The following is a 15,143-nucleotide window of genomic DNA, read 5'->3' as shown; positions in this document are numbered from 1 at the left end:
GGACTGCCCCCCCCCCTCCCCCCAGCTACACCTCTGGACCAGTTAATATCTCAGGAATAAAGTATTGGAAAAGTTGGTTAACCACCTTACCGGCTATTATGGATCAAATACACATCCTCATACGCTTCGTATCTATCATATATTTCAATGTAATATCAATGGTATTACAATTTTAATATGCATTTCGCATCCATGATAACCTTGACGTCTATAGACGTCTTGGCCGGTAGCGTGGTTAAAGGTAAAATCCAACACAGGGCAGATAAATACAATAGTCATACCCAGGGTGGGCCTGCAAGGCCTGCATTGCAGGTGGGTGCCACTACAAGGTGAGCATTGTTTCGAAGTGTTAGTATGAAGTTTCATTCTTTAAATTTTTGTAAACGAATTAAGTAATAATAATTAGGTAAGTCAATATAATTGCTGCAAATTTACAGTTAGAAAAAGTTACAAATTTACAAAAAATTCTTGTAAATTCTTTCCACGTGATTATGACATAAATAAATTGCAATTTGTTTGGGGGCGCCCATTTCAGTTTTGCAGGCGAGCGACATCCAGCCTAGTGCCGGCCCTGGTCATGCTGCATCGTCTGCTATGCAGGTCACAAAGGGACACGTTCGGGTTTTAGGCATGGGGACCCATTCAAAAAATATATTACAGTCTCCCTTAAACACTATTCTCAGCACTCTGCCAGAGGAAACTCCATCAATGGGCCTGCTACCTGTTTGGGGAGGTGCTTAGGGATAGCACAAAGAAATGGTTCTGCAAAAGGACGGAAATGACAATGACACCAGACTATGGCTTGCTTTAGGCAACTGGAACATCTTTTCTCTGACGGAACTGGTTGAAGAAGCCAAGCGCTACCAACTAGATTTAGTCAGGCTTTCTTCGACCAAGAGGAGAGGATCTGGAACTTCCCCTTCATCCAGGTTGAAGAGACCTGGATGAGGGGGAAGCTCTACTACTCTGATGTGAGCCCGACAATGCCTGCTCAGATGGGTGTAGGGATACTCACAAGCCCCTGGCTGTCAGACTGTGTTGCTGAGTGGATCCCATTGGCAGGGGGGGGGGTATGTGTGTTAAGGCTCCAGATGAAAAACTACAACTTGGCTGTGGTGCAAGCCTATGTACCTAATCTTGAGTCAGAATACTCTGCATTCTTAGAGGAAGTGGATGTTGCTTTTGAGGGGGTCGCAGACATGGAATGAGTCCTGCTAATGGGTGACTTCAATGCACATGTTGGAACAGATGACCAGACATGGAGTGGTGTGGTTGGGAGGAACGGAGAGACAGACCTTAATGCGAATGGGTTGAATTTATTGGACTTCTGCTGAACTAGCAGCTTGTCCATAATGAATACCTTCTTCCAGCAGCGAGGTCCATAAGTGTACCTGGTACATGGATACAATTGGACAAAGGTCTGATTGACTGCTTTATAGTTTCAACAGACCTATTTTCCTCAGTGCTGGATGTTCATTTGAGGAGAGGAGCAGAATTGTCAACTGACCACCACCTTGTTGTCTGCACTCTACGGCTACAGAACCCAACTGCTACCATCAATGCTGGTAGACCTAAGCAGCTATACCGCATGAAATGGGATGCATTGGAAAATGAAACTGTGAGGAAGAAATTTACAGATAACATCTCCTCCAGGTTCAAAGAGATTCCCAGACATACTGCAGATGTTGAGGAGGAAATGGGAGCTGTTCAGAACAGCTGTCATTGCCTCTGCACTCTCATGCTGTGGCCCGGCATGGCGACGGGCATTGAGAAAAGGACACTTTGGTGAAACCAAGAGGTCCAAAAAGCCATCTGGACAAAAAAGGAGGCCTACCTAACATGGCTTGGGGTCTGGTCACCTAAGATGTATTTCCGGTACACAAAGGCACAAAAAGCTGCTGCTGAGGCAGTAAAGACAGCAAAGCAGAAGGCTTGGGAATCCTTTGGAGAAAGATTAGTCTCATCCTATGCAAATGCAAACAAAGTATTCTGGCAGACCATCTGCCGCATTCAAGGGAGGAAATCATTCACAGTAAGGGCAATTAAGAGCTCTGATGGTGCACTTTTAACAACTGAGAAAGATATCCTCCACAGATGGAGTGAATACTTTGAGAGCCTTCTTAATACCTGGGTGGCCCAGCAGCTGTGGGCATCCAAGAGGTGCAGATCGGGGCAATGACTAGTCTCACAGCAGAAGAGGTCCATTTAGCAATAAAATCGCTAAAATCGGGCAGGGCTGCTTAGTGATGATGAAATTCGACCTGAAATGCTAAAAGCCTTAAATCGAGACGGTATTCTCTGGCTGACTCGAGTGTGTCAGGCTGCTTGGATATCTGGGCAAGCACCAAAGCAGTGGCAGACAGGCTTAATAATACCAGTCTTCAAGAAGGGAGACCAGAGAGAGATTGCAGCAACTATCAGGCATCTCTCTCTTCTCAGCCTGCCTGGGAAAGTGTATGCTAGGTGCTTGGAAAGACGGTGCTGGAGCATAGTTGAGTCAAAGTTCCAGGAAGAACAATGTGGCTTTCATCCTGGTAGAAGCACAACTGACCAAATCTTCACTTTAAGGTAGGTCTTTGAGAAATCTTGGGAATATGCCAAGAATGTCTACACATGTTTTGTGGACTTGGAGAAGGCATATGAAAGGGGTTCCCTCAGGATAAGCTTTGGCAAGTAGTACAGGAGTATGGAGTGGATGCCCAACTATTAGCTGCCATCAAGTCCCTCTATGAATACCGATAGTTTTGTGTCAGGGTAAACTGCACAAAGTCTGAACCTTTCACAATTTCTGTTGGTCTCTGCCAAGGGTCTTCTGTCACCCCCTCCTTTTCATATTTATGGACTGGATTGATAGGCACAGCTGAAGCAGTGAGTGTGTTAGAATTGGAAGATGTAGCATTGGACATCTGCTTTTTTGCAGATGGCCTAGTTCTGCTTAGCTCTTCCATAGATGACGTCCAGCATACCTTGGATAGGTTTGTAGCTGTTTGTGCAGAAGCCGGGATGAAGGTCATTGTGGTCAGTTTTGGCCACAATGTAGCCAGCCAAAACATTTGTGGTCTCAAGACAACCATCCCAGTGCACTCTATATGTGAGTGGAGTCCAACTGAGGCAGGTGGAGAAGTTTAAATACCTTGGGGCCATATTCACGAGTGATGGTAAGTGGGACATAGAGCTCAATACTCGAATTGGCTCAGCAAGCACAATATTGCGGGAGCTTGGCCGTTCAGTAGTATTGAAGCGGAAGTTAAGCCAGAAGGCAAAGCTGGCTGTCTTCAATACAGTTTATGTCCCTATCCTCACCTATGGTCATGAGAGCTGGGTAATGACCTAAAGAATGCAGACATGAATCCAAGCAGCTTAAATGAGGTTCCTTCGAGGGGGTTGCAGGGCTGACAAGACTCGACAACGTCAGAAACTCTGCAATTCGGGAAATCCTCAATACTCAACTGCTGCTTCTCCCTGTTGAGAAATCACAGTTACAATGGTATGGCACCTTGTCAGAATGCCACTAGAGAGGCTGCTCTGCAGGCCCTCTTTTCCAAGCCAGAGGGTGGGCGGCCACGTGGAAGGCCAAGTACTCGCTGGATAGATTATATCCAAAACCTTGGGTGGACGCATCTGGGAGTCTCACCAGAATACTTGAGCTTGGTGGCAGAGAATCGTGACCATTGGAAGTCCCTCTTGCAGCTACTGCATGGCTTTTAAAAAGTAGATCCTGCTTTAGTAATTTATTCATATTTTATAATAAAGTGACAGCAGAACTGAATAAATGATATGGCTACACCATGATACTGTTGGTCTTTGTGAAGTTATTTGAGAATATTGCATACAGAACTATTACATAAGCTGGAGCAAATTAGGATGGATATGAAGGCTGGTTGCATCGATGAGGAGGGGGTTGATAGACATACATCAGAGGATGGTGTATAGTAGAGTGGATTGAAGATGATTGAATGTGACTAGTGGAGTCTCCAAGAGATTCTTACTAGGGCCACTACTTTTAAATTTGTATAATAATGATATAGGGAAAGATTTACAAGGGAGAGAGAGAGAGAGAGAGAGATATTCATTATTTACATGATGCAAAACTCGAAGGGCATTAGTTGATAGAGGTGATGTAGAAATCCTGCCAAATAATTTGAATAAATTGGTAGTGTGAGCAAAGGACAATGGCTGTCAACTTTGCAAAATTTTGCAAAAACGTACGGTAATGCATTTTGAGATGAAAAGATATTTTTTTATTCTTATTCCTTCTCTCCTCTTTTACCTTGCGGTGTCAAGGATTTTTCTACATTTAACTGCTACCATAATGAGGATAAGGTGGTTAATCCTATGCCTCCTAGTGTGTCCTATGTCTGTAGACGTATGTTCACAGACCAGTTTGTCTGTTCTGGGGGGGGGGGGACAAAAAACCCGAGTTTTCAGGTGAAAAAGACCCCTACCTCCATGTGAGACCGGCTAACTAACCTTTACTCAAAAGAGAACAGATAAAGGTTCCTCACATCACTGATAGGAATCGAACCCAGGTTTTTCTGACCAAATGGCTTCATCTGTACTGACTGAGCTACAGATGCTCAGAAAAGATTATATATTTGTATCATATTGATGGTACTTGGGATGCTGATGGAGATTTAAACAAGCCTTTCAACCAAGGAAGGTTGAAAGGCTTGTTTCTTTCTCTATCTGGCATTTGTCATGTTCTGTATAAATAGCTGCTAGTTGTATTTTGAAGAAAAAATAATTCACTCATTAGAGAATATACAGGGTGTTCGGGATAAATTTGACAGTTTCGTAAGGAAAAAGAAAATCTTCTTTGTATCTATTAAATTTAATGAATTGACAAAAAAACATTACAGGCAGAGTTAATTACAATACTATCAACAAGATTTACTCAAAATAACCACCATTAGCATCGATCACAGCTTCAATTCTGCTTCGGAACCTCGAACAAGCTGATGCTACAGTCTCCCTGGGAAGGGCCGCAAAAACTGTTTTAATTTTATCCATTAACTGGGCTTTTGTATTACTGGAAGTGCGATTGGTGTCTTTTTCAACTGCGCCCCATACAAAATAATCCATGGGGTTAAGGTCTGGGGAGTTTGGAGGCCAAACATTTGGACTGGTGAAGTCGTAGAAATTTTCAGACAACCATTTTTGACTTTTCCCAGAGGTGTGGCAAGGGGCCGAATCCTGCTGCCATACATACGGCCTACCATTGGCTACCCTTGTTATCCAGGGCTTGACTACAGTTAGCAACTCCACGAACAAAGCCCGAATTCCAATGCCAGGGTTCTTCAACACCTGTTCCTGCAGATTTGCGAGGAATTCTGCTGTACGAACGCAATCAGATCGTCTGCTAGGGATCTTTCTTCTTGCTACATCCTCGTAGTCACCATTGCAAGTCTCTAGTTCATGCCTGATTGTTTTTACTGTATTCAGGGAGCATTGGGCAGCAGTCGTAATATCCTTATTTTGATGGCGGGCACGAATCACCATGATACAAGTTATTCTCTTCCATGATTCAGGTGGGTTCCAGCTATCCATCCTTTCTGACATCTTGTATATGAATGAAGAAGGGTCCAAACTTTTAAATGAAGAGAAGTGTGTGTTAATACATGTAACTTACGGAAAAATATAATTAATTATAAATATGTCAAATTTATCCCGAACACCCTGTATATTGTTTTTGTTATATTAAATGTGTTTATTTTGTATTTTGATCTTGAGTCAGTGATTATTTGGATTCTGAAAGAAACAGTAAAAAAAGGAAGTCATTGCACCAATCGGAGTGAACCCTTGTGCACATATAGGTACACTCGGAATTAAAAAAATAATTGTTGAACAGAGATCATCTCTATGGACTGTATTAATATTATGATAATATCCTCTATTTTAATTTATTTAACCTCTATTTAACATCAGTTTTATTTTACAAAATAAAAAGTCATCCTTTGCATAATACAAATTTAAAATTTTAGAATTAATGTTTATCTTTCCATTTGAGTGCACTCAAGTTTCACCTGATCTCATGTAATAAAACTTCAGTGTCTAATAGGGAAAAAAATCTTGCTAATCTGTTGTCAATTTCATTCCTTCTCTGAAAATAGTGTTCAGAATTCAAAATTTAAATGTACTCATCAAAATTCTACAATAAACATAAACCTGGACTCTCAAAATATGCCTTTACTTTTGTTTTCCCGATTGGAGCTGTGTGAACTCTAAATATCAGAAAATCCACTATCAAAATTGAGGTGATTATAAAAATGTGTTCTGTTACAGTGAGATCATTTTCTGTACTCGGTTTACATGAGATGATTTACCATATACAGGTATTCCTTGATTTGATTAACGCAGTGAAATTAATTGCGACAATCCCTTTATATAAGTGGCGAGAGTTATAATTAACGTGCCTTTAAATTTACCATGCTTTAAAAGGATGTAACAAGAACATCCTTTTAAAGCATGTTCTTGTTACATGTTAATTTGGTGAGAGAATCAGAAGGCTTGGGTTACCCAAAGCCTTTTCGAAGATTGGTTTAAGTTTTATTTTTGTCCAGCAGTTGAAGCTTATTGCATGAGAAATAACTTGCTTTTAGATAATGCATCTGGTCATCCATATTCTCTTAATGATCTGTGTGAGAATTTACTTTTTCCACTGAATAAGGTACCTGAGGTAAATAAGGCCCGTTTTAAAAAAAAAATCATATTTACGGTAAGTTGCGCCGGTTTGGTTTCTTACACACACACACACACACAGAGGATGCAATACAATGGCAAATCAGTGACAGCATATTATCTAGCGACTGCATTGTGTCAGTTTGACCTAGACCTTTGTGGGAGGTGGTTGTGTCTTCCTGTTTATTAATATTATGCCTCAATAATTCATAAGTTTTAATTAAAAATATTGTTCTTTTCGCATTGTTTTTATATTCAAATTGTTCTTTCAACATTCAGTTTTATGATAAAAAATGTTTTAATTGATTTGAATTCATATTTTACGTGAAAATAGATGTTATCTAATCTAGTAGTTCGCGGCGGTTAATAAGGCCCAGTAGATTTGTTGTTGGACCTTATTAAACTGCTATAATTTATGATTTTATTTTTTGGTGATTGCTCATAATAGTTACTTATTTTATTGCTAAAGGCCTCTGAAAATGTCAGAAGTTAAGAAGAAACGGGGTCTTTGGTCTGATGAAAGACTAGAAGCAGCTATGAAAGCTGTGCAAAGAGGACAACTATCACAACGTGCAGCATCAGAACGCTATGGGTTACCTAGAAGAACATTGAGGAACCATTTAAAGAGACAGAACAGATGACGAAAAGATTAGGAAGAAATACTGTGCTAACAAAAAAAAACAAGAGAAGAACTTGGCAGAAAGAATAGTAGTTAACTTCAATTGTCGTCCCTTTAACTTCAAAATCTATACGCAGACAAACTTTTATATTTTGCAAACAAAATGAAATTAGGAATAACTTCGATAAAGAAAGTGGCCTCTTAGGAAAAGATTGGTTGAAGAGAACCCCAACAATTTCTAAACGTGAAGCTCAATTTTTGAATCCTGCTTGAGCTGTAAGAACATGTCAATCCTCCATCTTGATTCAGATAACTCCGATGATGAGATTCCATTTGGCAAATCTAAAAACAAAGAACTCTTTGAAGTCATCGTTTCAGGAGTTAATGCCAACACCAAATTATGCAGTTGTAAAGGCAACACCATGAAGAAAAGCTTTTAAATTATAAGGGCTAGAGAGTGACCAAAAATCTTTTCAAAGAAAAGGATAGTAAGAAAGAGAAGGCTGTCACTAAAAAACAGGAAGAACCAAAAAAAAATATAATAAATAAAGGAACAAAGAGTGTGAAGAGGGGTGGTATTGCCATGGATGCAGAGAAGAAAAGGTTGCTGATATGAGGCAATGCACAGGGTGTCTTAAATGGTACCATGAAGAGTGTGTTGGTCTCACCAAAGAAGAATGTGGCATATTTGTATGCCTTTATGACTGTTCTTAAGCTAATAATTATGATTAAAATTAATAATAATTAAAAATAATTGTTATATTCTTTTTTAAATATTTAATTTTGTTCAAGGGCTTTATTAAACTACTATGGTTTAATAAGACCCACTCGAGATGTTTTAGAAGACTTAGTTAAAATATAAATTACTGCAAGAATTGTTCTTATTTGTGTTTTTTTTTTAATTAGTGATAATACAAACTTTAATATGAACACTGTTGTTTCAATTAATCTAAACAATTGTCTAACTTATTCAAATTCAAATTTTAAATAAGGTGGGCCTTATTTGCCTCAGGTACTATACAACATCATTGCCACAACCTATGAACATGAGCATCATTGCAACTTTCAAAGCCTATTTTTTTAAAAAGACATTTTCAAAGGCAGTAGAAACAACAACGGGAGAAAATGTGATTACGCTCCAAGAATTTTAAAAAATTTTAACATTAAACACCCAATTGACAACATTCACAACTCGGAGCAAGTGTCTTCTAGCTGCATGAGAGCTGTTTGGAAAAACTGTTTGCCAGGATGCACTAATGACTTAGGTGGTTTTCAGAATCCTGTGAACAAATTGGTCGAAGAAATTGTTGCATTTGGTGAAGAGCTTGCTTTGATGGTGTTGATGCAGAAGTTTTTAAAGAATTATTGGATTCAAATTCAAAAGATTTCATTGACAACGATCTTCTTGAAATTGAACAATGCACATATGAAGACAACGAATAAATGGAATGTGAAGATGAGGTTCCAAAGGAGATAACAATCAAAGAACTGGAAGGAATATAAAACTATGCAGTTTAGAGTCGCTTAAGCAGCAAGTAATGGATATGGATCCAGATGTTAATCGAAGAATGCTTGTTTGCCAAGGTCTAGAGAATCATTTTGCTTGTTATAATAGAATTTATGCAGATAAGAAAAAAAAAAAAAAAAAAAACTGTTCAACGAACTCTTGATAACTCTTTTTTGATAAAAAAAAAATTGCGGTGACTAATGTAGGTACAAGCATTTATTAAACATTTACTTTGTATTCATTTTTTATCTTTCCTAAAAGAGTATATCATATAAAACGAATTATTAAAACAGTGATCGATCATAGATGTAATTTTTACTGTTGATTATTGTATTTGATATATGCTAACATTGAGGGATTAATTAAGCACATTAATCAAGAGATACATGTATAATATTTATGGAAACACATGTTCTATTGAAATCTAATATAACTTCATTTTGATGGTTTGATTTTTAAGTTAAAATTTAGGATTTTGGTATTACTAGGTACTTTAAAACTTAGTAATAGTCACCAAACTTTTGGTAATCTTTTTATTAATAAGTTATTCTGTGAATTATGATTATCTTATGTGATTATCTTAGATTCCTTATTTCTCTTCGTCATTTTTTATTGATTTACAGAGTTCACTTATTTAGTTAGAAGTTTATTTTATTCTTTTAAACTTAAATTCATGCTTATGTATAAAATATTTTTACAGGATGGAGAAAAGTTTTATGTCAAAGGTGCCTTAGAAAGAATACTTCCATATTGCTCAGCATTTAGTTTCCATGGAACTTCTATGCCAATGACAAAAGAAAGGGAAGCCCAGTATATGAAAGAATCTCAGTATATGGGAAGAAAAGGTTTACGAGGTAAATTTGTGTGATATTGATTTTATTTTTATAAATATTTATATCTGTTTAGAACTTATTTTGTTAAGTATGCATTCATTGCTTAAATCCTTCAGTTTCTTTATTAGAAATGTTTGTGAAGAAGAAATCATAAAAATAGTTTTCATTTGTTATCTAAACTGACTTTTTTTTTCATGCTTCTAAACCTGGTGAAAAAACTGGTCTAGTTATATCTGATACTGCTTATGAATTTTTCTTTCACTAGAAAATTTTCCAAAAATCTTTTCCTAATTAAAATTCATTTTTTTATTCATGTTGTGTTGTGTCTTCTATTTCTATACTACCTATTTAGCAGTCACAAGGTGGGAATACCCTATAGCTCCTGGAGAATCATGGCCGAACTCAATATGAACGAAGTAGTGCTTGGAAAGACCGAGAATTACTTTGTTTGCCTGAGCTGGGCCAGAGGAGATCACGTGTATCATGTATTGGCGATCACTGCAGATGCTCAGTCATAGGTCATATGCATTGTGTAGTGTGTATTCTCAAATCGTCTACTCAACTCCCCCCCCCCCAAAAAAAAAGATTAAATCCTGCACCACTGCTGTGCACTGTCGATATTCTTCCCATCCAGCAATTGATGCTATTGCGCTGAACTCAGTATACTCCTCGGTTGATCATAATTTCTTGCTTTGTAGTTTAGCATGTGACCTTCCCTGCATTGAACATTAGTAAACTTACTCACTTCCCAAGTGAGTGCTGCATGATCATTATCACCAACTGGAGGAATTAAAGTTACGCCTTTAATCGAAACACCCTCTGACACTATGATCAAATCTAACACTCTTTGACTTCGAGTTCCTTCTATCATATGCTGCTTGAGAAAGTTGTCTCACAACAGCTCAATAAATTTAATTTCATTCTTCTCATGGGATTTTACTACTACTATAGTACACTCACAGATATAAGACCCTTCGACATTTCTGCGCATGTCAAAAGAAGAAGAATCCATTCTGGTAATAGGGTAATCAATCTGTATTGTGAGATGAGTGTTTATTATTACACGTCAGAAAATTAACTTCTCTTTTATGATCATTGTGGTAACTATTTTGCTTCTATAACAGTTGGAAAATTTTACATATAAAGCACTTGATTTCGCATGTTGGTGACCAATTCGTACGTCGCCTTATTTCTTTCTACCTTTCGACGTGAATTGACTCTTCTTGGCAGTCTGCTGACGACAGCTCTCACTTGTGTGATCGGACTATACCCAATCAATGTTTGGATAATCAAAGACCCACATTGATTACTCTTTTCACACCCATTATCTTTATTTGGTGATGCATTTCTTCACCAGTTACAACTGATCCACCATTTCTGTAACAACACTGCACTATGTATTTAATCTTGTTAGACTCCACCTCACACCAGATGGCTTCAAACTTGCTGCCAGATGAAAAACTTTTACTGGTATTACAGTCATAGGTCTCAACTCTAATTGGATTCATGCTGATATCATTAGCAGCATGCCCCCTTCTCCTATCTTGTCTATCCTTCGTAAAAATACTGTATCCTTTGTACTCGATACCAATTAGTACATCTGCTTTTGATAGCCATGTTTCACTAATGCCTACAATGAGATCTCAGTATATTAACCAAGGCAACAAACTCCACTCCTAGCATTCATGTACAGCCATAATAAATTACCTGCATGCTCCTTTGTATACACTTGTCTGTGGTCTGCATGACAGTTCGACAACTTGCAAATCTCTGTTCTTTATTCTTTATGTAGTTCCTTATTCATGCAGACATTGTTGCATATGCTTGATTGGTCCAAATCAGATGAACACAGAATAGTTTTCTTTTCGTACTCATTTCTATAATAATTAACATTCCCATCATTAAGACAGCTGCCTAACATTGTTGCTCTTACACATAGAGTCTCACAATTCCTCCCATCAGAATTCAGTTTCCCTGACTCTCTTATATCAATTAATAATATTAATTATTATATCTTATATAATAAGGTCTTATATCAATTAATAATATTTCAACACTCCTGTTGCAAAATTCAATCTTCCCCCAAACTCGCTCCACACATCCAAAATCTTGCATCCATTTCTTCTGTACGGCTTACACATTGAATTGTTTGCCATCATAGCCCTTCTTCATAATCATTTCCATCATATCTAGGTAATAGATTAATAACACAGTCCAACACAATTTTTGCTGACTTTTATATGAGACTTGTTTTTTACTAATTTGGGTGCGCCGATTTCAAATATCAAACCCATTTTTCTCAATCATGTCAGGTTTTTCCTCTATGGCATTTTCTTTTTGCTAATTTGTAAGTTTTTGATAGTTTTAAGGAGGCAGTACTATTTAGAGGATCAAAAAAATCGATTTTTTAATATTATTTTCTGAAAGTATGTATTTTTAAAAATTTGTTCCTAACTTTTTATCAAGAAATTCAAAAAATTCCTGAAGATATAGCCTATTATTCAAAGCGGTGTGCAGATCAGAATCGGAGCACTCGCCGCTCTCTTTTGTTAGTAAACGAATAAATTCGTATTTTCTTCACTGCCGACTAACATGCAATTAACAAGACAAAAAAAAACAGAGACTTTATTGAAACCTTATAAGCGCTCATCATACTTTCACGATCGATTAACGATTGACTGATTTCGATCGTTCTTTGTCCGCTATGACGCATATAGCATTCATTTGTTTTAGGCAGTTGGCATTGCCTACTTTACATCACCTAAATGTATTAGGGTGTATATGAAGTATTGCATTTAATCTAGAATATTTTATCCATGAGCAGAACTTTGACTTATTAAGTTTCATAACTGAAAATAATAGGTGCTTCTAAAGATTGACAACAATTTTGCACAATAAATTTTATATTTGCAATATTTACTGCCGAGGTATTTATAAAAATTTAGTATGCCAACTTCGTTATATTTATTTTTTAGTTCAGTATTGCACTGGAGTTCAATTACTTCCATTTGTAATTCTTCGTCAACATTTTCAATATTAATTAAAAAAGGTGAACTGAATAATAATTCACTTTCAAACTGGTTGAAATCAGAAAATCTTTTTTTCAAATTCAATTTTCAATTCTTCAATTTGAGGAATGTACTTTTCAGGATCATTATTATTTTGAGAAATCGATTTAAGTGTAGGAAAGTGGGCTAAATTATTCTTTCCCAACTAGGTTTGCCAGAAATGACTTAATTGAATCATACATATGATATATCAACTGTTCACGTCCTTGCAGAGCAGTATTCATAGTGTTTAAGTGGCTTGTTATGTCAACTAAAAAGGTCAAGTCTTTGCATCAATCTTCATCTGTGAGCTGAGGAATCAGTTTTCCTTTGGATGAAGTAAATATGTCAATTTTTTTTAAGAGCTCAGAAAATCTTTTTAAAATGACGCCACGAATAAGCCACCTAACCTCCATATAATATAGCAAACTGCTGTATTGTGAATCCAATTCATCCAACAAAGCATTGAATTGTCAATGAGATTCAAGATGTGAGAGCATATCCAGTTTACTGTTTTAATTACTACACTCATGACTTGTTCCATCTTTTTTTTTTAGCACAAAGTGACTCCTGGTGTATTATGCAATGAAACTATTTAAGTTTGTCCTTGCACAACATTTCTTTTTTCATTTGAAGTTTTGTAACAAGTCTGACATTAACACCAACCATAGCAGGAGCCCATCTGTAGTCACACTTACTAATTTTGACTAGTCCACATGAGCATTTTCGAGACTTGTCTCAATACACAAATATAAGTCATTTCCTGTCATTGTTCCTGACACAGGCACTATCCAATAGTTCTCCAGTCACATTCATATCGTCATCAACACCACGAATAAATATTGCTAACTGGGAAGCATTAATGATGTCTTTACATTTGTCAACTGCAATGGAAAATGCTACAAAACTCTTTATTTTTTCATGCAATATATCTTAGAAGTTCTCTGCTATATCTTCAACACGCTCCACAATTGTGTTTCATGGTAGGCTTATACTTTGAAATGTTTGCTTTTTTTCCAGGCATATAATTTCGACTGCACTTAAAATACAATTTTTAATAAATTTCCTATCAGTAAAAGGTTTTGAAGCCCGAGCAATTTTTTCACTTACGACATAACTACATTTAACAGCAGCATCATTTGTTGTGATAACATTTGAAAATATCCTCTGTTGAAACTTCAGTTCATTTCTTAAATCTTTAAGTTTATCATCATGCATCTTTTCTGTATATTTATCACAGTTCTTATTGTTTGTTTATAATGGCGTTTTAGGTTATATTCTTTCACCATGGCGATACTTTGTCTACATATCAAACACATGTTGGAATAGTTTTTACTTCCACAAAGAAATATGCCTTCTCCCATTTTTCTTGAAAAGTTCTGCCTTCCTGATCTTTTTTTAACTTTAAATTCAGAGATTGTCAAGGCCAAAAAAAATAAGTTATTGAGGTAACTTTTTATTAACACACTATCGTATTACAATGGTAACCTGTAATTTATTGACATTGTATCACATTTCTTAAAATGGCTGCGTGACAAATAACTTCCATTCACTGTTGCCAACCTTTGATGATAGAAACATGCTACAAAGAATTGTAGTAATAAATTTTACTTTTGTTTAAAGCTATCTAAAACATTTAGAAGTTTGAATTTTTTTCTGTTTTAATCTCCGCAGGATGTTAGAAACATTGATTTTTAGAAAAGAAATCATTAAGGCCGTGGGCCGGATACAAAGCCTTTGTGGGCCATATCCAGTCTGCAGGCCACCAGTTTGCGACCCCAGATTTAAAGTTTACAAGAGCATTTAATTTTATTTAAATTTGAATCCTCTAAATCACGTCTGACTTTGCAAAAGTCATCATTGAAAACTTAGTTTTCATTTTTCTCTATCATTTATTTCACACATGCCAGAAAACAAATTGCTATCAGCTTTCTACATTTAGATGGTTTTCCTTGAACAAAATAAAAGTGTATGTCACCTGCTGCTCACTGGCAGCCTTGGGTCCGACATGCAGAATCTCTACACATTTATTTTGTGTAGAGATTCTGGTGTTTTTGGTGTTTTTTTAACTTCAGAAATGCATGTTATACAAAGCAGTTACCTAAATCTTTCTTGCATTATGTTATGCAGTCATGTCTTCTGGCAAATTCAAATACTTCAACATACCAACTAATTCAGAGAATATATGTTATGATTTGTCACTCTGTACCACAAACTTCACTTCCAATGATCTGCTGTTCATTCACAGTGAGCTCTCCATCACTAGTTACACTTGAATATGTAGAACGCCTCTTGTATGCAGTAGCCTTTCCCTGGACAGCAAGGTCAGAGTCCAGTGTATTATGTATAGATATTCTGCATGCTGGAACAAACCTCTGCCACTATAGGCACACTTAATTCATGGTTGAAACACTCTGTGAATACATAATGAGATGAATGCACAACTCTCTTTTATTCCT

General features: G+C 36.8%; 1 protein-coding gene across 3 annotated transcripts in view; it reads left to right on the top strand.

Moving 5' to 3' along the window:
- SPoCk (secretory pathway calcium atpase) overlaps positions 1-15,143 on the top strand; it is a 518,064-nt gene that overhangs the window by 325,052 nt on the left and 177,869 nt on the right. For all 3 annotated transcript variants that reach the window (XM_090398525.1, XM_090398527.1, XM_090398526.1), the window contains exon 15: positions 9,505-9,658. In XM_090398525.1, coding sequence (XP_090254651.1) covers positions 9,505-9,658 — 154 coding nt within the window. The remainder of the gene's footprint in view (positions 1-9,504; positions 9,659-15,143) is intronic.

Source organism: Typopeltis vanoorti, chromosome 9, assembly GCF_054136105.1.
Source record: "Typopeltis vanoorti isolate ZY-2024b chromosome 9, IOZ_Tvanoo_1.0, whole genome shotgun sequence".
NCBI classification, from domain to species: domain Eukaryota; kingdom Metazoa; phylum Arthropoda; class Arachnida; order Uropygi; family Thelyphonidae; genus Typopeltis; species Typopeltis vanoorti.
The sequence above is the reverse complement of the archived record's forward strand: the minus strand, read 5'-3'. Positions and strand labels throughout refer to the sequence as shown.